General features: G+C 43.9%; 2 protein-coding genes across 6 annotated transcripts in view; one reads left to right on the forward strand and one right to left on the reverse strand.

Moving 5' to 3' along the window:
• The window catches only part of CCDC73 (coiled-coil domain containing 73), a 136,544-nt gene extending 132,844 nt beyond the window's left edge, over positions 1 to 3,700 (reverse strand). The window contains exon 1 of one of the 5 annotated variants that reach the window (XM_053300624.1): positions 3,491 to 3,700. Coding sequence is in view for 1 of the 5 variants with exons in the window: in XM_053300557.1 (XP_053156532.1) it covers positions 188 to 238 (51 nt within the window). In the remaining 4 variants the exon portion in view is untranslated. Of the gene's footprint in view, positions 1 to 187; positions 266 to 365; positions 545 to 592; positions 615 to 3,490 lie in introns of those variants that run through there. The other 4 variants (XM_053300522.1, XM_053300530.1, XM_053300557.1 and 1 more) reach the window with 4 other exon arrangements.
• Positions 2,490 to 24,823, forward strand: part of PRRG4 (proline rich and Gla domain 4) — a 48,043-nt gene continuing 25,709 nt past the window's right edge. The window contains exons 1-3 of the mRNA XM_053244532.1: positions 2,490 to 2,542; positions 8,374 to 8,458; positions 19,219 to 19,291. Coding sequence (XP_053100507.1) covers positions 2,490 to 2,542; positions 8,374 to 8,458; positions 19,219 to 19,291 — 211 coding nt within the window. The remainder of the gene's footprint in view (positions 2,543 to 8,373; positions 8,459 to 19,218; positions 19,292 to 24,823) is intronic.

Consider the following 24,823-nt stretch of genomic DNA (forward strand, 5'->3'; position numbering starts at 1 on the left):
CACACACACACACACACACACACACACACACACACACTTTGTTAGGATGTCAGCCAGTGTTTCAAAAGCAAGATTAAATTCATTATTGTTTGTGGTACTTTGTTACTAGCTTAACCCGCACAGAGCATCTGCGCGCTAATACTTGGTGAAGGGGAGCACCCTCACCTCATGCCACAGCCCCCCTCACCTCAGAGATCTCTCCACCTTCACCTGAGCCGCACTCCTGCTCCTCCTCCATCTGGTTGCTTCCATCCCCCTCCCAGTGCCGCTCATTCCCTTCAGGCCACTGACAGGCTCGGGCCCATCCCTGACCCTTCTTTCTCTCTTCCCCTCCCTTTTTCTCTTTTTCTCTCTCCTTCACTCACCTTTCCCCTCCATCTTTCTCTCTCCCTTCCTGAGTTAACAGATCTTGTTCATCTTGTTTCCTCATATAATTCACACAAGGGCAGCCTCCTTCTCCTGAAATGGCTGTTTCCTCCCTCACAACCCCTCTCTTCGCAGATCTCTGCCCACTATCCTTTTATATATAGAGATTCCTATCTTCTACAATCAAGAACATCTTCCAACCAGTAACAGTTGCATTCCAACTGACCTTAACCATCCCAGTCTCCTCCTCCCTATCTGCATATGGAATCCCCACTGCCAAATCACCATGGTGCTTCTGCTCTCAGAGGTTCCTCCTCCCTATCTGCATATGGAATCTCCACTGCCCAATCACCACGGTGCTTCTGCTCGCAAACTCTCGCGAGAGCTGCCACACACGGGATTAGCTACGAGTACACCTTAAAGAATTATATATATAGATTATCTGTGTGATTGTGTAGATTTGTTTACATTTTATAAGTTTATACAACGTTGTGAGCACCTTGGTCATTATGTAGGAATCAGATAGACATTGAATTTACAACTATCAGGATCCAAAGAGCTGATTTGGCTTAGTGCTTGCACTGCACAGTGTAAATTCTGATATTTTTTCTTTATACATACAGCTATCCTCCATGTAATATCACAAACTGTTCTGAAATTCACCCCCAGTTTCAAAAGCGGTTTTTGGCATAAAGGCTTCCGGGGACTGCTTTCTGAGAAAAAGAATTCGAAAGCTTTTTTGGATTCATGAATTCTTTGGATCTTGGCTATCTATCAATCAATCAATCAATCAATCAATTATAATAATAAATAGTATAAATGGGGAAATATGTCTCTTCCATATTCTTGCAAGGTAAGAATGTTCTTCCTTCTATGGGTATAGGTCCCTTATAAATTATTTCTAGATACACCAGTGCTATAATTCTATGCACACTTGCCTGGGAATACCTCCCATTTAACCCAATTGATCTTACTTCTGAGCAAACAAGGTAGAGTTATGTTGAAATAATAGAAATCAGAAGCCCTTATCAAAATGAAAATTGATTGGGATTAAAATCAATCCATGCTTTGGTCTTAAAAAGTTAAGAATCTGAAGCCTGAACACTTTGTGTTGACTTTTTATTTATTCTAGGAAATATAAGATGATGTTCAGTGTTCTGGTAGAGAAATTCAGAAATGCTGTTTAGCTGAGTGAATATGTTACATTAATTTTCAGATATGTGAAGGAGTAGATTGCTCTTCTAACAGCAATGAAAATTAGTTGTTTTCATTAAGAACGTGGGAGGGAAGTTAATATCCTACACTGGTGCTCCAGATTAATTAAAATAATTATTCATTAGCATGATATCTATACATATAGGGTCTTGAGCTAAAAGAATGTTCTAAATTAATCCTAAACAGACTGAATACATCATTTTAAATTGAATATTTTTATTTTGTTTTAATTTCACTTTTGGCGGGCATTATAAAAAGACAATATTTCTTCTAATTTCTTATTCTAGCCACATACATTATTTGGAAATGAAAATGCAGCAAAATAAAATAACTATGTATAGATCTTATCACTCTATGGTAAATGATCAGGGCATATACAGGTACATAGATGTATTATTTATTTTATTTTATTTTTTAAAAAATTTACATTTTATATCCCGCTCTTCCTCCAAGGAGCCCAGAGCGGTGTACTACATACTTAGGTTTCTCCTCACAACAACCCTGTGAAGTAGGTTAGGCTGAGAGAGAAGTGACTGGCCCAGAGTCACCCAGCTATAGAAGGAGACCTCTCAAGCTTAAGTAGTGTGCTATGAAACACACTCTTGGCATATCTTACAAACTTATGTAAGTTTTGTAGCACTTTAGCTATTGTGGCTTCCTCCAAATAATCCTAGAAATATTAGGTGAGGATGCTGAAAATTATCTGTTAGGGCTAAACTGCAGATGCGGTGGCATCCAGATCTTTAGATGAGTAGAGCGGTCACAGAAGGAGCTTTTACTGGCGGAGCACCACTCCGCTAAGGGTCTGGACACTTCTCATTATGTAGCTGCATAATTCCTTCCCAGATGGTTTTTAATAGAAAGCAATCTTGGAGACTGGAGACAAAAATGAGATTATAAACCCACGTATGTTTAATGAGTGGGAAACTGATGATCTTTCTGCTTTCTCCTCAGGCAAGAGGTATGTGCACGCCCTCTCTCCTGCAGCTGGTATTGAGAGGCATCATGCCTTTCAGTCTGGAGGTGGCCCATAGCCACCAGACTAGTAGTCACTGATAGACCTGTCCTCCATGAATTTTTCTAAGCCCCTTTTAAAGCCATGCAAGCTGGTGGCTGGTAGAATTTAATTCAACACATTAAATTCATCACAGAGTTTGTAGCTACTTGCTTTGACCTCATTTTCACTATAAAAACAAAATGTCAGGTACCAGAAGCAAGCAAATTATAATTCTGGGGGTATATATAATGGTCTCTAGAAATCTGGAAGAATTAATAAATAGAAAGAAAGACAACAGAGATGTCACCGGAAATGTTACCAGAAAGACAACACAAATGTGAAAAGAAAACTATGTAATAATCTGCAGAACAGCAAAATCTTTGCAATACAGCAAAGACAATGTTTATGTAAAATAAGTTAACCAGGAAAAACAAATGTGGTTAAGCTGTTTGCTGCAATGAACCAAACAGTCCACTACCCAGGGTGCTTAGGCGCATGGGTTGTACATAAATTATGAACGTAAACAAATAATAGTTGAAATTAAGTATAGTGGACATCATAGTAAAATACTCACAGATGTGTAAATGTATTTCTGCTGCAAGGTGTCTTGCTATGAAGAAGAATCCTTGATGTGTGAAGCACCCTATAACATCAACTCATCTGACATGTGGCATAACTCTAGAGTGTGTGTTACAATAAACAATGATTGATAAAATTATAAAAAATTATAAAATTTCATTGATAAAATTAGGAATGACAATAATATTCATCTAGCTGTAATGCACAAAAACCCTGCTATGACTGATGATCCATGGAAGTAACATAAATATGTACTTCAGCTATTGAAATAGTTTGTTTAGAACAGAAGACTAAATAGAACGGCTGCCATTATAGATTCTATTACATATTTACCTTAGTAGTAAATCGTTTCAGGACCGCTGCTGCTGGGTTTAGTTTCCTTTGGATGAGAGACCACTGGAGACTTATGGGTTTTTTTGTAAAAATTTGCCTTATTTTAAAATATACAAAGCACCGAATAAGTAGAGGCAAACAGGCAGGCACTCCAACAAGGCAGAAGATCTTCCAGAGAGTTACTAGGGTAGGATGCGCACACACACCCTGCCCCAATTCCAGTTAGAACCTCTCCAGAGACATTCTCTCTGCCTTTTTTATACAGATATATAACCTGTTGATAATAATGCTGTTTTTCACCACAGTCACCCAAGCACTTGTCTCAGGCCCCTTGCATATGAATTACCTATTTAGGGGAACTCAACAGCCATTAAAGGAACATTAAAGTTCTTTTGTCAAATTCAAAATTATCATCCAGAGTCACTGCAGGCAAAATCTCAGTGATGGACCCATTGCTGGAAGGAAACTTACAACAATTCCTTGTATATGCTGCACAAGGAACTCTAGTTACACTGAAAATTAACTACTAATCCATAAGATACTGTGCCACAACAAAGCCAAGCAACATTTTGAAAGGAAGTAATACCAAAGGCTTATGTTTCACTGTTGTAACATTACTGTACTAATGAATTGCCAGATGTGTGACATGCAACAAACATTTGCTGGGATGAGGATCATATTAAGTTGTGCCATTTTAAGTCTGATTTGAAATAACTCTGTTCACCCCACAGTTTCCCCATCTTGCTTTGGTATGCCATATGGTAAATGGATGGAAAGTGGGAAAATAGAAGCTTTCCCTCCTGTTGCCTGACATCTGCCCTCACCAAAGACTGCTGCGATCAGACCATCCCAGTGGAGGCCTTCCTTATACAGGATCATCAGCAGTTTTATTGAAACAAGCAGCAAAAACAGATTCTGATACAGTTTTGTCATGTGTGCAAACCTCAAACCACCATACAAGATATGATCAAAGCTTCAGTAGATGCCATTGCAGCTGCGGGGTGTGAAATGTCATGCTGCACACTGCATAATACCTTACTGTTCATGTGTGTACATTTAGATGCATATGCACTAGAGACAATATCTATCCTTCTAGATGGATTTCCTTCTATTTCCTAGGTTTAGTTTCTTGGAAGAAACTAAAAATTGTTTCATTTCTAGGAATAAACTTTAGTTTCTAGGAAATTCGGTGCATAACCTCCATAAATGCCTGCCTGGAAGTAGTAATGGGCTGGATAAGGGATAACAAACTGAGGCTGAATCCAGATAAGACACAGGTACTTATTATACGGTGTCGGAACTCGGGAGACGATTTTGATCTGTCTTTTCTGGATGGGGTTACCCTCCCCCAGAAGGAACAGGTATGCAGTCTGGGGGTGCTTCTGGATCCAAGGCTGAGGCAGTTGAGGTGTCCCAGGTTGAGGTGGTGGCGAGAGGTGCTTTTTATCAGCTTCAGTTGGTATGCCAGCAGCATCCGTTTCTTGAGATGAACGACCTCAAAATGGTGGTACATACCCTGGTAACCTCTAGGCTGGATTACTGCAATGCACTCTATGTGGGGCTATCTTTGTACATAGTCCAGAATCTACAGTTGGTCCAGAATGCAGCAGCCAGGTTGGTCTCTGGATCATCTAGGAGAGACCATATTACTCCTGTGTTGAAAGAACTACACTTGGCTGCCGATACATTTCTGAGCAAAATACAAGGTGCTTGTCATTACCTATAAAGCCCTAAATAGCTTAGGCCCTGGATATTTAAGAGAACGTCTTCTTCAGCATGAGCCCCACCGCCTGTTAAGATCATCTGGAGAGGTTTGTCTGTGGGTGCCGCCAACCCATTTGGCGGCTACTCAGGAACAGGCCTTTTCCATTGCTGCCCCTGGACTTTGGAATGAGCTCCTTGTTCAAACAAGAGCCTCCCCATCTCTGGCAACTTGAAGGCACATTTATTCACCCAGGCTTTTAATCAGATTTATGGCTTTAAATTTTTAATGTTGGTTTTAAATGATTTTAATGTTAATGGTTTTAATGTTTAAATGGTTTTAATTGTTCGATTGATTTAGTTTTGATTTTAAGTTAATTGATTTTAATTGTTTTTATTTTGATGTAAACCGCCCTGAGCCATTTTTGGAAGGGCGATATATAAATCAAATCAAATCAAATCAATAAATAAGGAAGGAAGGAAGGGGGCACTGAAATCTGGAGAGCTCTAGCAAGTCATAATATCAATATTTTCAGCAGGCATTCTCAACAGGAAATAATAGGGACAAAATAAGAACTATGATTTTTCCAGGAACGGTGATTAGAAAATAGGGACTGTCCGTGCTAAATAGGGATAGTTGGTATGTAGAAGAGGCTCTAGTTAGAATAAGTCAGCATAGAGTTAATCAAGCTCTGGATAAAATGGTTACATGTATTACTTGCAGCTAGTAAGTACCCAATAGCCACCTAATGGTGCAGCGGGGAAATGACTTGACTAGCAAGCCAGAGGTTACCGGTTCGAATCCCCGCTGGTATGTTTCCCAGACTATGGGAAACACATATCGGGCAGCAGAGATATAGGAAGATGCTGAAAGACATCATCTCATACTGCGCGGGAGATGGCAATAGTAAACCCCTTCTGTATTCTACCAAAAACAACCACGGGGCTCTATGGTAGCCTTGCCATGTCCCCCAGAATTTAGGGTAACCCTCAGATTTTGGTTCCTCCACCCAGCTGCTAAATTTCACCCAGATTTGCACAGATTTCAAATGCGCTGCCTGGATTGCCCGGATTTTACTCTGGATCCAATCACATGGGAGGGCAGAGAAGGAGGGGAAAGTATACAAATCTGTCACATAGATAGATAGATAGATAGATAGATAGATAGATAGATAGAATGCAAATTGGTTGCTGCATAATTTGCATAATATGCAAAATAGGTCACCCAGATTTGGGAAGCTTGAATAAGGCAACCCTGCTCTGTGGTTGCCAGGAGCAGACACCAACTCCACGGCACACTTTACCTAGTAGGTACCCAGGGCAATGGTCTGTTAAGAAACTCTCACTCCCTATTGGTTACGTTTAGTTAAATGACCCTGTAGAGAGAGAACACAATCTTCTGTATATTCCTAAAGTTGAAGGTATGAAGAAAAAAATCTATGAGTAAGCCTCCTGTCTAAAAGTACAGAACTAGAAGTTAGCTGTAAGAGTTTTGTTTTAGTTGTAATGCTTGTACATTTTCTCTCAGCCATTAATCCTCTGCTACTGTTTTTTCAATAAAAGTGTTAAGCAACTTGTTGTTTTTGTTGATTGTTAAGTTACAGTGAGCTGTTGGTGACTGACTACTCTGAGGATGTGCACCCAAGGGTGGGGAAGGCTATAGGAGGTTGATTCCCAAGGGGCCACAAGTTCTCCTAATTGTATCCTGGAAAAGGGGAAGGAGGAGGTGGCAGCATACCAGATTGGAAGGAGTAAATGGGAAAAGAGGGTGTGTGGCTTTAAAGCGCTGAGGTTTGCATCCCTGTTTCTTCACAGTTATTATTTATTTATTTATTTATTTATTTATTTATTTATTTATTTATTTATTCATTCGGTTTCTATACCACCTTTCCAAAAATGGCTCAGGGCGGTTTACACAGAGAAATAATAAATAAAATAAATAAGATGGATCCCTGTCCCCAAAGGGCTCACAATCTAAAAGAAACATCAGACAGACACCAGCAGCAGTCACTGGAGGTACTGTACTGAGGGTGGATAGGGCCAGTTATTCTTCCCCTGCTAAATAAAGAGAATCACCACGTTAAAAGGTGCCTCTTTGCCAAGTTAGCATAGTTGGAGCCTATGGAATTATGAACCAAAATGGATTGTCTTCTCAATAGTTCCTGACAGTAGCCAGTCTCAAAGATCTGATGATCATCAGCTGGAATCCTCATACTGCTTGCTTTGGAGTAATGGTACTAAAATTCAAGACTACTCTTGTGGTATAATGAATTCTGAGGCCACAGTGAAAAACGAATGTCTTTTATTAATTTATACTGATATAACCGTGAAAGCCGGTTCTTGTCTGGGTGGTGTACGACGCCAAATAATACACACACACAGGGAAAAGCTTATGGGATGTTTACTGCTAGCAAGTAAGGCTTTCGGGGCGCACCCAAATCGAGAGTGAAGACCCCCAGTTACAGGTAAGTATTTATACAGAGTGTGGCTTAGTCATCTTATCATGGTGTAACAACAGTCTTAGAAGGAATGCAAAGCCTATCATCAGCACAGATCCAAAGCCAATCATCAGCACAAATCCACTTTTGCTTACATTGGGATGAAACAATGGACAATCCCTTAACTCATATCAGTTTCCCAACATCCGACATTCATAGCTTATTCTGTTTCCCATCCCTTGCCTCTTATCTAGGTTTCTCTAAAGGAGGAAGAGTAAGATACCAGCAGCTGCAGCAAATTTACTCCTTAAGAGGCAAAAGTTATTTCTTTATGCAGAAAGATGCTGGGGGAATTACCCCTTAGTTTCCAGTGTTGGGAGAGAATTAAGATGGCTGCGCTGTGGTTCCTTAGTTTTGAGGTTAGACTGCCTTCCCAGCGCGGATGATTTGCATGGGTATATCAATTCATATACTTCTTTTATTTTTGTATCATGAGCTAGTGAATTAGGCAATCTTATACAGTCTCTCACTGTACCATAGTAATCCTATATAATAAAAGGCTAAGTGAGTGGCCGTGGCTTTGGAATGTTGGGGATCTGCGTCCCTGCCTCCCTGGGCTGTTCTGGGCCTGCGCGAAGCGCAGGCCCAGAAGAGCCCAAGGGACACAGGACCTCAGACACCAGTGTCCCACAGCCACGGGCGGCCATTAGCCGGTGTGTGGCGGCGGGGGAAAGTGGCCGAGGCGGCGGCAGAGCGAGAGGAGGGAGAGCGAGAGCTGCGGCACGGCGAGAGGAGGCCGAGACAACCAGAAGCGGCCGCCCTGAAAAAGGTGAGGGCAATGGCGGCGGGGGAAGACCGAGACGGGGGACAGGGAAGCTGGGCGAGGTGGCGGCGAAGCCGCCAACGAGGCCCCCGCCCGCTCACAGCCGTCGCCCCCGCCTGCTCACCTGCCCTCCCAGCTGCCCAAAATGAATCTGGGCGAGGTGGCGGCGAAGCCGCCAACGAGGCCCCCGCCCGCTCACAGCCGCCGCCTGCTCACCCGCCCTCCCAGCTGCCCAAAATCACCTTCCCCGCTCCCCCCCCCAAAAGATTAAGGGCCAAAATGGCCCATGAGAAGGTCGCCGCCCCCGCCTATCGCCCTCCCAGCTGTCGAAGACCACCTTACCCGCTCCAGCCCGAGGGAAAAGAGAGGAGCTCACAAGCAGAGCTCCTCTCTGTGCTAAGTCACTGCTCAAACTGCCGCTATGGACGCAAAGGACGCCTATTGCGTCCATTGCGACAGTATGGGCAGCAGCTTAACACAGAGAATAGCTCTGTTTCCGAGTTCCTCTCTTCTCCTTCGGGCTGGAGCGGGTAAGGTGGGCTCCGGCAGCTGGGTGCGCGGGAGGGCGATAGGCGGGGGCGGCCACCTTCTCATGGGCCATTTTGGCCGTTATTCATCCACCCCCCCCAAAAAAAAGTAAAAGCAAAATAAGGAAGAACAAAAACAGAGACAACAACAAAACAAAAAACAAAAAGAGAGAGGGGACAAGGGGGGAAAAAAGAGACAGAAAGAGAGAGAGAGACAGAAAAGACGGGATAGAAAGCTAGCGCCCGTTATCATAACGGGCTTAAAAATACTAGTATCAAATATATTATTAACTACACACTTCAAGTTATTAATTAGCATTTTTCTAACCCCCGCTAACTGGGCAAAGAGACGCCTTTTTTAATATGGCGATTCTCTTTATTTAGCAGGCAGAGTAACTGGCCCTATCCAGCCCCAGCACAGTATTTCCAGTGACTGTTGCTGGTGTCTGTCTATGTTTCTTTTTAGATTGTGAGCCCTTTGGGGATAGGGAGCCATCTTATTTATCTATTATTTCTCTATGTTCTATATTTCTCTCTTTGGGAGCTTTAGTTGAAAAGTGGTATATAAATATTTGTTGTTGTTTTAGCCATATCCACAAACATTACTCAAACCATGAAATATCCTCAGATATACATTATTATTCAACATTATACACACCAAACATAATTGCTATGTATCTTCAGAGAAGCAGTCCAGTCTCCTAATCTCTGTGGACTCAGTGTGCACATTTTCTTGACAATCCAGTTTCTGTTTTGCATCACTCTGTTTTGGTTGACAAAAGAGTAATCTACCATCACATCCACTTCAAAGTACATTTATCTTGGCATGGTGTATCACTTATTCAGGTACACTTAATGAATAAGCAGAACTCTTCTTCATCTAAGGAAACCACTTCAGAGACTGCTGCACTGTTGATATTATGCTTTTATATTATACATAAGTATGATATGCAATGTACTGATATTGAAGATAATTTAAAAGGTATTAAATGTTTTGCTGACAAACACTTTACGTAACGTATATACATCCAGTTCTGTCTCAGTTGAATAATGTATTGTTATTCCACAGTATTTAAGGCCATTTCTTATGTATACATGGTACACAGTTACATCTATGTTGTCATGTCTCTATATGCCAGAGAGCTGTGGCCAATGGTCACTTTCTTGTTTGTGAACATAGGGGAATGGGCATATATAGCAAATTCTTACATAATGGTTTACATTTGGGAAACACTTTTAGTCACAATATGTTATGGAATGGTGTATTGATTTGTTGTGAGGGCTAAGGGGAGTCTCCGGCATTCATTCAACTTGTTAAGAATTAGCATCATGGCAAAATAACTGAGAATCTGATTGCAATTCCTCATTTTTATTATATTTTAGGATAGTTGAGGAGTTCAAGATCATGGCGTAGGAATATATTATATTGTATTGTAAAGTTATATCTGCAAGAGAATTTCTACATATACCCTTAAGTGCATTTTTAATTACAGAATTCTGGATAATAATTTAAGAAGAATCTTTCTTGGTCAGACCAAGGGGAGTCACAATCCTGTTTTCAATAGCGGCTAGCCAGATGTTTCCAGGAAATCTGCAAAAAGATTTCTCTCTTATTATTCACCCCCCGCGCATCTTATCTTCAGAGATACACTGTTTCTGAATATGGTTGCTTTATCTAGCTATTGTGGCTAACAGCTACTCATCATCTGTGAATCAGTGGATATATCATGGGGCATTTACAAGAATACATAATGTCACATTTCTGAGATCACATCATGTCCTTAATAGGGATGTGCATGGAACCACAGCAGGGAGGCTCGAAGGCGGCAGGGGTCTATCTTTAAGAGTGGGGGAGGGTGCACTTAGCCCTCCTGCTGCTCCTCCCCCCACTGGTGTCCATTTTTGTAACAGCTAATTGGGGTGGCAGCGTACCTCCCTGCCACCCCGTTGCCCCTGTTGGCTGGATATGGCTGGAAGTTCCAGACATGCCTGTGCGCACCGGCACATTTGGAACTTCCAGCCATATCCAGCCAATGGGGGCAACGGGGTGGCAGGGAGGTACGCTGCCACCCCAATTAGCTGTTAGAAAAATGGATGCTGGCGGGGGGAAAGCAGCAGGAGGACTAAGTGCACCCTCCCCCGCTCTTAAAGATAGACCCCTCCTGCCTTCGAACCAGCAGAACCACCAGTTCTTCAAACCAGTTTGGAGGCCCATAAAGGGTCTACGAGCCGGTTCCGTGCACATCCCTTGTCCTTAATGTGCTTAAATCATCCTTTCTTTTACACAATTTATAAAGGCTATCTTGACAACACATATAGTGCTACTATACAGTATATTCAAGTTATACCATCATTTTTATTGGTGTCAACAATTTCAAAATTCACTGTCAAAGCTTAACTGCCTCAATCTTAAGAGCTGATACAGTACATTGACATTCATTTTGTTTTTAAAAATGTAGACTGCATGCCAATATAACGTCAAAAACTATAGCATTAATCTGACAGTGTGAACTTTGGGGGATTAACATCAAACCAACACAGCAGTGTGGGTCAGAATGATTAAACCACCAACAGCAGTTAATATTAGATACAGCATTGTTCATAGCTGCTCTCAAGGCTGACTCCAGGTGTGAGGGGCCCTGAGCAAAGGGCCTCCAGTGGCCAGAAGTGCTCTTACCCCTGGACTTCGGGGCTGAAGTCCAGAGCCTCCACAGCCCCTGGGGGCCCCCAAATCCTCTTTAGTCTGCCCCGGGTGGTGTGGTTGCCCGGCCAAGCATGATGGTGCTTAATTTGCACGCAGGGTGTGTGTCTGTGTGCGCCTCCAAAGGCCTTTAGGGCTCCAAAATTGCCTAGGTGCACCTCTGCCAGTGGCACCCCATATGAAGGTGAGCCCTAGTGAGCTTATTAAGCACTGGAAAGGGTAATGAGCAGTAGTGGTGCCATTCCTCTCAGCGCAGGCACAGCTGGCATTTGAATGTCCCCACAACATAGTGTTACGCCAGACATGGAGGAACTGGCATCTCCAGTGCTCTGGCAGGAAGGAGGGGGGAAATGGACCCAGCGGCAGTTCAGGCATCAAAGTGATGGGCCCCTAGCATTGGTCTAGGTGCTGGCCATGAGCTTTCAATGGCCCTGGCTGCTCCTCAGCCAATGATGGAGAGGATGAGTGCGCAATATCTCATCTATGTGGTATCCAAAGTCATTTCAGTCACCATAAAGCCACTGGTGCAGGCCTACATGCCTCATACTTGAAAGTGCTGGGAGGTCGTTGTCGTTTTTAAGGGGTTTAACACAGTACAGTGGACAGACTTTGATCCACTGCTGTGCACTGTTGCTGCGACCTACTGTATGTCTATAGGAGCAGGTCGGTTACTCAGAGCTTAGTGCTTGCTGAGTAATTTGTTTAATTATCTTAAAATAGTTATCTGTAGGATTAAATTATCCACTGCTGTATAAACATAATTCAGGAATTGATATAGCTGCCTTGAGTACCTTGTATAGAAAGGCAATATAAGAAAACGGTAAATAAGCTAGTAATCTTTTAAAAATACAATTTAAACATAAAAGTTCAGGGACAAAGGCAGCAGGAAGAGCTTAACACACTAACAATGAGTACCTGTGAGCATACAGTACGTTTTTAGAATCCAAGACCAAACAATTGTAACTGTTCCAAAGTCTCACTAGAGGGCATCAACCTTCTAACCATGTGTTCAGAGAGCATTGTTGCCAAATAATTATTTTGAAAAGGGTGAGGAGTGGGAAGACAGTGCCAGTGTTTGTCATTCCATTTCACTGCTTACAGCACAGTTAGATGGAGTCTCTCTGCATTTGATTAGCCAGTCCTTGGCATCATATAGAAGGGAAAGCTTGCAAAACACTTGGGGCCCTCATGGTCATGAAGACACACACAGTACTGAGAACGCTAAGCACATTCTAGCCCAGGAAGCACCATTCAGCGCAAAATACAAAGAAAGGAAAGTCTGCAAAGACAGTGCAACATGGAAACAGACTCATGCCACAGATATACAGGAAAGTTGGGGTTTGTTGTTTTTTACAAGTTTTGACTGTAAAGTGAGCATAACTCATTTTATTCAACAAGAGTAGCAGGAAGGAAGCATTAAAACCCCCCACCTTATCTGAATGCCATATTCACATATATATAGCCATATTTACCAGGGGCAGGCTCCATGAGGTAAGATGAGGTGACTGCCTAGAGCAGCAAATTCGGAGAGCACCAGAAGGGTGGCAACCCCACCCCACCCCACCCCCGGCTGTCCACTTTCCTCTCTCCTGCCACCCACCACCATGGGAGCAGGTCTTCGCCAAGCAGTGCCTGCCGCACCAATTGGGGGAAAGCTGCTCCAAGATAGCCCTCTTCTGCTACTGCCTCCTCCTCCTCCTCCCACCTCCAGTATGCAAAACACAGAAGCCAGTAGAGTGCTGATCTATTGCGTCTCAGTGGAGATACTCTAGGCCATCACTGTATTCACTGGCTAAAAACACTTGCTCCTTCCACTCCTTTCCCTGGCTTTTCAAAATCCAGGATTGGAGTGGAGGAGTGGGATGGAGGCAAGTGAAGCCAGTTCTGGCTCATGCATTGCTGTGTGAGATAAATGGGGAAAGAGGAACATGATTATTATGTCTGTGTGGTTGCAATGGGTAGAGGAGTGGAAGGAGAGGGAGTGAGGACACTTGCTGGAACCCGTGTATCCTGCACATGTATACTCCTGTGCTTTGAGACACAAATAGAGGAATTACTCAGAACCAAATTTCCAATTGTGAATAATAAACAGATTGCAGACTAGTCAGTGACAAAACATGTTAAAGTATCCCAGAGGAGCAAAGAGACTTAGAAGCAAACCTTTTTAAAAAATTATTTATTTATTTGTTTGTTTGTTTGTTTGTCAAATTTACATACCACCCAAAACTTATGTCTCTGGGCGGTTACAATGTTTACATTATTTATTTCAGAAAATAAAGTTTCTTTTTGTACAGAGCAGAGGCACAATGTGAAAACATGGTATATGGCAACCTAGGAATTGCATTTTAGGGTGTAGTAGTTGCCCAGACTATGGGAAACACCTATATCAGACAGCAGCTATATAGGAAGATGCTGAAAGGCATAATCTCATGCTGCACGGGAGATGACAATGGTAAACTCCTGCTGTATTCTACCAAAGAAAACCACAGGGCTCTGTCATCACCAGGAGCTGACATCCACTCTACGACATTAGTTGCTCGGTTTCTCAGGGTTTTTCTCTTTTATCTAAGACCCCTGGTGGCTCTATATTGAAATGCAGCTTTATTAAGAATTCAAGGATTCAGAGTCGGTGTTTTGCCTCTCCAGGCTGCTTGCACTGGTTGAAGTTGCATGACTCTACTGTCTTGGTCCAAATGGAAATGGCCTGCTTCCCTCCTGACACAACTACTACAAAATTACAAATATGTATATACTGCTTTTCAATAAAGGTTCTTAAAGATTTATATAGAAAAATAAATAATAGATAAATCAGATGGTTAAGATGGAATGCATCACCTGTCTCTGCAACAGTCTCAGGTTCAAAGCTGAACATCCAAGGTGGAGGGGTGAATGCCGGGGGGGGGGAGAGAGAGAGAGATTGGAGGGGTGGGGAAATTTCAGTGTGCACTTTGCCCTAACAGCATATTGCTCCCCCTGCTCTGACACCACAAGGCAAGGGCTGCTTACTGACCAGTTAACTGAATTGAAGTAGCACTTCGTATATAAAACTTGGAGTAGCACTTTAGTCTTACTCACATGTTATGCCCAATATACCTGCAGTCTGTGTACAATGTACACTTGCACAGATATGTATGTATGTACGGTTATGAATAGATGGGAATTGCACTACGGTATGAGCACTGGACATATGAGAATAATACATATACCGTAGTGCAATTCTCATCTGTACAATGCATTTAGAGGCCTGTATCTAGGTTCATTTTTTAAATATACACATGTACAGTCATTCACACAAAAACATGTATATGTGTACAAACACCTGTACGCATGTACAAAATTTGGAAATAATTCTTGTCAAAGAATTAGGTGCTCCTGGAATAAGTTCGCCACCCTCCAGTGTAGCAATTCCTTTTGTGACAGGTTTACATTAATGATGCAAGCCAGTCAGTTCTTTAGTTAGGCAGAATCATTTGCTAATCATTCAGATCACCTTGATGTTTCTTAATGGCTGAGAGATCAACCTGGAAGGGGAGAGGTCATAAGAGACTGGCAAATAGTCACATCCACATGATGGGAGGGGCTGAGGCAAGAGTGTGATGTAACACCACCCCCTCCCTTTCCTCCTTCCAGCCAGAGGCATCTCTGTGTGCAAAAAAACTGTAATTGCAGGCTAGGAGTTAGGCAGAGGAGCTATTCACACGGCTGTTAGGGAGGGTGGGAGGGCAGGGGGAAGGCTGTGAAAACTTCCCTTCCCCCAGATGATCCTCCAAACATTGCTGGGAGCGCACTCCCAGGTGACCAGCCCTGTGCTAGGCAGCACAGAGCTCCAGAGGCCAAGATGATATGTCCCAGCCTCCAGGTATTCCACAATGCACCACGCACTGAACACACTGCATGTACAGGATCCCGGCAATCGGATCCCGGGAGCCATGCTAGGAGCATGGCTTAAAAGTAAGATTAGCTGGGCAGGAGTAAAGGGCCTAAAAGTAAGGTTTGGCTGGGCTAGGCTGCTTGTGAGAAGAGCCTCAGAAAGTGACAGAAGCCTTGTTCAGGTGTTATGAAAATAAGAGTGCTGTACACGGGTTACAGCATCCCTGAGAGCATGAGGGCAAGCCCCATCCTGCTGGGAGACATGTTAAAAGGCCACCGTGGCCCAACACAAGAACAATGAAAAGTGGGTGCTGGGTTAAAGAGGGTATCAACATGAGGTAGGGCTCAAAGGTGTGTTCCAGTGTTCCCTCTAACAGAGATTCCCAGATGTTGCTGACTACCAGAATCCCCAGTTACAATGGTTTTTGCTTAGGCATTATGGGAGTTGTAGTCCACAACATCTGGGAATCCCTGTTAGAGGGAACACTGGTGTGTTCTTGTGGACGCTGTCCACAAGTAGAAGAACAGCTGAACAAGGCTATAGAGACAAAGGTTTTTGGAGCCTGGAATTAAGTGGCTGAACAAGCAACTTGGGATGGAAGGGTTAGCTCTCTGGGGAGTGATGCAACCTGTTGCTGACTTATAGGAGTGCTCTGTTTTTCTGCCATGCCACCAAATGCTCAATTTCTATATTTGTAAACAGACCAAATATTACATAGACTATAAAAGTCCCCAATGATCTCTCTCTCCTCCAAGGGAAACCAGAACCTAAGTAGTGCTGCACTTGTGGAACTTTTCACTGCTTGGAGAAGTGGGGTTCAGGATCCATAACACTTTGAACAATTTCTCTCTCCTCTCAGGAAAGGAGTTACTTCCTAGCATTCTCCAGGGTGCACTCTTCAGCTGGTCCAGTAGCTCTAGGGGACCTCATAAACTGATAGTACCAAGAAATGTTAATTGCAACTTATTTCATGTTATTTTTAGAAGGAGTTCTCAAAAAGAATTGGGGTGTGTGTGTGTGTGCATGGCCTTTTGGTTCTCTGTCTCTTCCACTTACACACTCTGCCCACTCCTGCTCCAGGCACACTTCACCATCACAGTTACTATCAAGTTAAAACCAGCCTTTTAAAAATAAAACAACCAACATGGTAACATTACTGATGAAATTGCTACTATCATGCCAGGATAACATAATCAAAAACCATCTTTGTCCAGAGTGGACAGGGAAGATTTACTATTCAATATATAATGGTTTCCCAACTTTGGGGTGCCAGATGTTGTTGGACTACAACACCCATTATCCCCCAGCAACAAAGGCCAATGATGAGAGTTGTAGTCCAGCAACATCTGGAGACCCAAGGCACTAACTATCTATGCACTATGGGGACCAATACACTATGGTGTGGACACTTTTCTTCCAGTGGTTCTCAATTTATTTATTTATTTACAACATGCCAAATACTAGCCAAAAACAAAAACTCTATTTTCAAACATTTTTTTCTGGTAGTCCGATAAGTGGATGCGGAAGTTGAAGGGGACCAGTCAAGCTGGTTAGGAAGCTTTTTCACACCCTAAAGAGCTACTAAAACACACGTTTGTAAAATGGGAAGTTCATTCAGCATGCTAATTGCTAAGTAAAGGTAAAGTGTGCCGTCGAGTCGGTGTCGACTCCTGGCACCCACAGAGCCCCGTGGTTGTCTTAGTTTGGTGCTGAGTAGCCACTTGAAAAGTTTGAATAGAGGCTCCTTCCCAACATCGCCGATTCTTTTCCGCTCGGAATTCAGGTGGGCGGTGACAAAGGCCGCAAGGGGGAGATCATGTGATCCTTGCCATGCTCACCTACCCACACTGTGTGTGAAATGTGAACTCCCGAAGACGAGGTCCTCTCGTAGTCGGAGCCCAGCTGGAGCTTCGGAATGTGTGCGTTGAGTTAAGCAGGTAGGTTAAAGAAAAAGAGAGACTCTGTGGCGGGGAAGCAGCAGGAGGAACGGGGCTGGACGAGAGAGACGTGTTCCTTGAAGGGGTGGAGGAGTGAGAGCGCCATCACTGGGTCCCCCACGGCCGGTGGGATTCCCCAGTCCTCTCTCGCGTCGGAATGCTCGAAGCCTCCCAGTCTGAGCTGCTTGCTTCCTCCTTCTTGGTCCTCCTCCCCTGCACTGGCTATGAGATTTGTGCTTCAACTTGTGGCGAGAGACTAGGCTAGGGCGGGGTGGCGCGGCACGCTTGAACCCCGGCTGCCAGCAAAACCGGCCGAGCAGTGGCCTAGGCGGGGGTCCCGCCAGTGGCGTCGCAGCCTTCGAGCAAGAACGACAAGGAGACCGTGACGTCGCCTTCGAGGGGGCTTCTGGGCTCAGGCGTCTCGGCAGAAAGAGCAAAAGTTTGTACCGGGTGTCAGGCGGGCCGGTTTCACTTCGACGAGGCTGTCAAACATTCTCTCCCGAGCCGTTGAGCACACGTTGTGCCCGCTGGCTAGGCGCCGAGAAGAGCGCAACGAGCCCCGCGCTCGGGATAGTGGTATATTAGGGGTAGCTGGCTTGGGCATGTCTCGGCAGCAGCCCCTAAATCCGCATCACAAATGGCTTTCGAAGGAGACTTTCCGCAGGGTGGCGTCATAGGGCGCAGGGCCTTGCTTTTGAAAGGGCGGCGGGGCGAGCGAGTGAGAAATTCCACTGGAGGGGGGCATGGCATATGTAAAATCCTTCAGATCCTGTTCTCTATCATCAGCAACTGCTACAAAATAAGCTGCAAGATACCGAGTCATGTCTAGCTCAGTATTGTCTTCACAGACTGGCAGGGGCTTCTCCAAGGTTGCAGGCAGGAATCTCTCTCAGCCCTATCTTGGAGAAGCCAGGGAGGGAACTTGGAACCTTCTGCTCTTCCCAGAGTGGCTCCATCCGCTCAGGGGAATATCTTACAGGGCTCACACTTCTGGTCTCCCTTTCATATGCAACCAGGGCAGACCCTGCTTAGCTACCACAAGACTAGCTCTCCTCTACTACTACTATTGATTTCTCCTACTACCGTGGGAGGGAAGTGAAGTTCTCTCTCTGTGGCCCATTATAATCAGTCATGTCATAGGTCTGGAATTTTGTTAGCCAGGCACTTTTCATTTACACAATTCCTCATATGAAGGAAATACGCTGGCAGCAGAGGTGCACCTAGGTAATTTTGGAGCCTGGACCTAATGGCGTTTGGAGGCCCCCCTCCCCTGCAAATTAAGCATCCACCAGGCAACCATACCACCCAGGACAGTCTAAAGAGGATTGGGGGGGGGCAGGGGCTGTGGGCCTGAAGTCCAGGGGTAAGAGCACCTCTGGCTGGCTGCCAAAGGCAGGCACAGGCACACAAGGAAGGCTCAATGTAATCACATCTATCTTAAGCAGTAGGAGCCTCTTTGATACTGAAGTCCTTGGTTTCAGCTTCTGGCAACAATCCATGTAGTTATTATTATGCAACTACGATGATGTACATGTTAGACAGGTTTGTAGAAGGCTGCAGTTTTTCTCCTAACACAACATTCATTCATGTGTCTTGTGTGGACATGTGGATGACGTTGACAGTGGGCTGGTAAGCCCATTCTAGAGTTTGTTTAGTGACTATTGCTAATGTATTATTCACTTCTTAACAGGTACCAGGTTATGTTCTTTTTTTACCTGTTGCTGTTTCAGCTGTTGCTAACCTTGCTTGCGTTTCCTCATTGCTCAAGACAATTGCGAGAATCAAAGGATGCGGTGAAAGAAGGTAGCTTTTTTCCTTTACTTATACTATGTCTTGTAAAACAAAACTCTGTTTTGATTCACTGGTACTGAGTTTCTGTTTCCAGTATGAAGCACACAAGAAGATTAAGAAATTCAAAATTACTATTTTTACATTGAAGCTGTTGGGAGGGCAGGAGGAAGTCATCCAGATGCTATTTCACTAGACTGCTCAGTCAGAGTTGAAGAAGCAATTCATTCTTGTGGGGTATGAAATCAAAAGAATGTGTTGTAACAAAATAGCCATAGCAAAACAAGCATTGTTAAAGATTTAAACAGCATCTCCCAAGTGATTGCCTTGTGCCATACTTGTTGCACAGTAGACTGGCAAAACCGTGTAGTTAGAGCCCTCAGAGTTCTAGCTACCTTTCTTGCCACCACCAAAGTAATGCAAATTTTTCTTTTAGACAGGAAAAATGTATTGGTGAGGTTCCTGCCATCTTTTCATGGCTATATATAAATACATTAACTTTCAATTGATGAATTTCATAAGGTTTTATCTTGTGTTTGCACATATGGGGATCTCTAATAAAAATGATTAACTATGAAAAACGTACAGGCACATTACATCATATGATGCATTTTCCTGTTACAATTTTCCAAAGCAGTCTGTTCTCAGACTCATCTCAGCTTTCTCAAACTGGCTACCATTTACCTTGACACATTTCAATTCTACCTAACTTGAAGTGGTTCACACTGCTTGACACAGACCTCTTTTCTGGGCTGTGAAAGCCATTCCTATATACTACTTCATGAGCATCTTTAAAAATGGCTTAAGTTACAGTCCCATAATATTTTACTCAGGGACATTTATATTATCAGAAGGTGAGCAAGCATGGTAGTTCTTATGGTTTTAGTAGCAGTTTAATATATAGCACCATTTGTCTACAAAGAGTGAGGAAGGCAAATCCCTCTCTCACAGGGCTCACAATCTAAAAGAGATGCAAGGGAGACAATAGAGGAAGAGGATGCAAGGGGAGACTGGGAAGAATATGTGATTCTATCATTTAAACCTGTGTAGGCCTGGGTACTGTATTATTTAATTTTATTTATGCCACCCTTTGTTCCAGGACCCCAGGGAGGTAAACAAGAAGATAAAAACAAACACAGCTGCAATTTTAAAGGAGAGCATGGGGCAACTCATTGGCCAAAAGCCTAGATAAAGAGGGCAGTCTTCAACTTCCTCCTGAAGGCTGGGAGAGGGAGGGCCACACAGATCCCGGCTGTGAGCAAGTTCCACTCCCAGGGGCAATAATAAAAAAGACCCTGTCCCGCATGTTCAACAAATGGGCATCAGCAGGTGTCGGCACGTGGTGCAGAACCCTCCCAGCCAATCTAGCCAGGCGGGTAGGTTCAGCTGGGAGCAGGCAGTTCCTAAGCTACCAAGGGCCCAAGCCATTTAGGGCTTTAAAGGTAATAATCAGCCCCTTGAATTGTACCCCAAAACAGATTGGTAGTGCCTGCAAGTGTATTGCTTTCATAGTATGAGGACTAGGGGAGCCAAAATAATTTCTTGTCGCATGTGAGTATGTACAAAACTTTAGGAGGAATTATCATCCTGTTTTTACTTAGAGATTTTTCTTGGGCTACCAGGTTGAAGTTCTTATTCTGAAATGTAATTTACTAGTAAAGCTTCTTGTCTGTCATGTTATCCATTTTGTGAGCACAGCTGGATGTTCTGAGCCTTGAGAATAGAACTGAGCTAAAAATCCAAAGGCATTAGAAACTTCTTAATAAGAACAACTTAATAAGTTCTCCCTGGAGAAGACCAGGGAGAGAGTCAGTGGCCTTGACATGGTTGGCCTATCTTATTGTGAGATTAACAACAGCCTCCCCCCACTTTTTCATTTGTTTTTTTACTGCCCAGAAGAAAAAGCCAGAACATCGACTGTTTCAGCACTGTGGCCTGGCTGGAGTTTCAGTTCCCTCCTTTTGAATGCTAATAATCAACTTCTGCCAGCACTCATTGTACCAGCTTTGCCCCAGGTTTCGCTTGTGAGAGGAGTGGCATGGGGGCTATTTAAGGAGGGGCTGTGTCAACAGGTGCATCTGGCGGTGCGGCCAGCCTTTGGGGTGGGTCCGAGGACTGGGGAGAGGTCTGGGCTAGAGGTTGCTGGTCTTTTATTTTTATTGGGTTATGCCATGCCTTTTTGCAGATATGTGTTTGGGCTCTCTTGAGTGGGATGGTGCAGAGGGTGCATCCGGTAGTTCTGGGGAAGCTATTACTGTAGTGGTGGGGAATAGAAGAATTGGCGCTGACAGAGCAGCTGGCCATTACAGGGGAAGGGAAATCGGTAATTTAGTAACTGTTTCCATTTCCAACTGCCTTGTCAACTCTCAGGGCCCGGGGAGCAGCTCCAACTACCCACAGAGTCAGGCTTTGCTCCTCTGCAATGCCAGCTCAGTTCAGAATAAGACTGAAATTGTCCATGATTTGATCATGGATGAGGGAGCTGACCTGGCATGTATAACTGAGACTTGGTTGGGGGAGGCGAGTGGTCCAGTGTGGGCTCAGCTTCTCCCACCAGGCTACTCTGTTGTGGAGCAGGATAGGGGAAGTGGGTTGCGGGGTGGGGTGGTTGTGGTCCATAAGAATACATCTCCCTTACCAGGGCCCCTGTGAGACAGTTGACTTATATTGAATGTGTATTTTTGAGACTGGAAACTAGGGATAGATTGGGATTCTGTTGGTGTACTGTTCACCACGCTGCTCAACTGACTCCCTAACTGAGCTGACGGAGCTGGTTGTAGAGTTGGTGTTGGAGTCTCCTAGACCTTTGGTGCTGGGGGACTTCAATATCTGCTTTGGGGCTGGCTTGTCTTGTGTGGCTCAGGAGTTCATATCCCAATTGGTTTCTGAACCAACTCATGTTGCCGGCCACACACTCGATTTGGTCTTTTGTTTGGATCAGGGGGGTGTTCCATGAGTGGGGGATCCAGTGGCTTCCCTATTGTCATGGATGAACCACTACCTGGTTAAGGTTGGTTTCACAGCCACAATCCACCTCTGTAGGGGTGGTGGACCTATTGTGATGGTCCGCCTAAAAGGGCTGCTGGACCCAGTAGGATTCCAAAAAGCCTTGGAGGGTTTCGAAGTTGGTATGACCAGTGATTCTGTTGATGCCCTGGTGGGAACATAGAATAGGGAACTTACAGGGAAGTGGACATGATTGCTCCTAAGCATCCCTTCCGACATGCTTCTAAAATGGCTCCTTGGTATACTGAGGAGTTGCAGGGGCTAAAGCGGCTGGGTAGGCGACTGGAACACAAGTGGAGGAGAACTTGGCTCAAATCTAACAGGACACAGTATAGGACCCATTTGAAGGCTTATGGGGTAGCAGTGTGTGCAGCAAAAAAAATATTTTGGTCTGCGCGCATTGTGTCTGCAGGTTTGCATTCTGCAGCGCTATCCTGAGTTGTGAGGAGTTTAATTTCTGCTCCTTCTGCTTTAAATCAATCCCCAGAAATGTTCTGCTGTGACACTTTTAGTGGGTTCTTTGCGGACAAAATCTTCTGTATTTGGGCCGATTTAGACTCCACAGTTTCTGCAGGGTCGATGAAGGAGGTGTCCATCAATCCCTCTTGCAGTATTAGATTGGATCTGTTTCAATCTGTGACTCCAGAGGATGTGGACAAACTGCTTGGGATGGTGTGACCTACCACTTGTTCTGTGGATCCTTGCCCAACTTGGCTGTTTCTGTCTAGCAGGGAGATTGTTGGAGGTGGCCTAGTTAATATCATAAATGCATCGCTGAGGGAGGATAGGGTGCCTCCTTGTTTGAAGGAGGCAATGGTTAGATTGTGTCTTAAGAAGCCTTCCCTGGACACCTTAGCAATGGATAGTTATAGGCCAGTTTCCAGTCTCCCTTGGTTGGGCAAAGTGATTGAGGTGTGTGTTTATAGTTTTTGATCGTAACTGTTAACTGATTTTAATTGTTTTTATTTCAATGTAAACAGCCCTGAGCTGTTTACATTGAAATGAGCCCTGAGAAATAAATAAATAGCCCCAAGTGCTTCTCATAACATGAGGAACACTCCATATTTGCACTTATTTTTCTACAACTATTCCACATAGCCCTCATTCTCTTTGCAAAACAAAAGAGAACAACTTGTTTGTTCTTCATAGCTACTTGCCTTGGGAGCAAGAGGTTGCTAGTTTAAATCCCCACAGGTATGTTTCCCAGACTATGGGAAACACCTATATTGGGCAGCAGCGATATAGGAATGTGCTGAAAGGCATCATCTCATACTGCACAGGAGATGGCAATAGTAAACCCCTCCTGTATTCTACCAAAGACAACCACAGGGCTCTGTGGTCGCCAGGAGTCGATACTGACTCGACAGCACATCTTTACGTTTAGTAGGATAAAAAGCAATGAGTTAAGCTACATGGAGGGTAAATTAAATTCATGTATGGGAGATGCCTTTCAGTCCAATAATCTTAGGAAAGTGCATACTTTCTGTCTTGGAAAACAGATGAGTTTTGACACATGGGTAATCCTCAGTGTGGGACATATATTTCTTTTTGTCACCTTTTCTTCTCAATACCATTACTCCAGGATTTTCCTGTGCGTATAATTTTTATCGCTTTCTGCTATAAAATGGGAATATGCAATAAGCAGCGCTATACACTTTTTTGAGCATATGATTCCTGTCTCAATTCTTTCAAGATACTGGCTTTGGTGTTCCATGAATTGAAGTTAAAAAGCAGTACAAGCAAATAAATGTGATTTCACACACACACACACACACACACCCGCCTTGAAACTGATGAGGAAGCAACTATTGTAAAGGGGGCGGGGGGAAGTCCTGGATCATATAACCCAATATTTGTGTATACTTTCTGTTGACATCTCTAAAGGTGCTTCTTTGTTACCCTGATAGGGAATGCTTCTGTAACCCATGCCCAAATATAAGCTTTCCAGTTGAGCAGAACTGCTTCCAAAATTGTATTAATGAAACAGCCCACACACATAACTTTCTGCTGTTGCTGAGGCACAGTTATAGACACAGAAAAGCACTCTATCATTGAAGAATGTATATTACAAGTCTTCAGAGCTGCACCAAAGCCTAGCTAATCTCTCCATGTATCTTTTGGTTAAAATAGTTTGCTTGCTGTGTAATTAAAATTAAAATTAGATAAGATGGTTCACCTGAGCAGTGGCAATGCCCAAAGTGAAACACCTGAAATCAGAAGAACAGATTCATTTTAGGCAAAGTTTCCTAATAGTCACCAGGAGTGCTAATGACAAGCAATGCTTTTTTGGAACCTACCAAGAAAGACAAGTATCTTACTTATTTGCAAGGCTTTATTTCAGAACTCACCACAGTTAGGCTAGTAAGCAGGAAAACAGGGATATTGAGCCAGCTGAAGGTGCCCAGACTTCCAGAGAACCGTGTACAATCCATTACTATTATTTTAATTTCTGATTGGATCTCCCCTGCTCACCTGTTTTTCCTGACTAGGCCCCAAAGAACATACGTGCTACGTCAGTGTACAGGAAGCTGTGGTGGATAC

Source organism: Hemicordylus capensis, chromosome 1, assembly GCF_027244095.1.
Source record: "Hemicordylus capensis ecotype Gifberg chromosome 1, rHemCap1.1.pri, whole genome shotgun sequence".
Lineage (NCBI taxonomy): Eukaryota > Metazoa > Chordata > Lepidosauria > Squamata > Cordylidae > Hemicordylus > Hemicordylus capensis.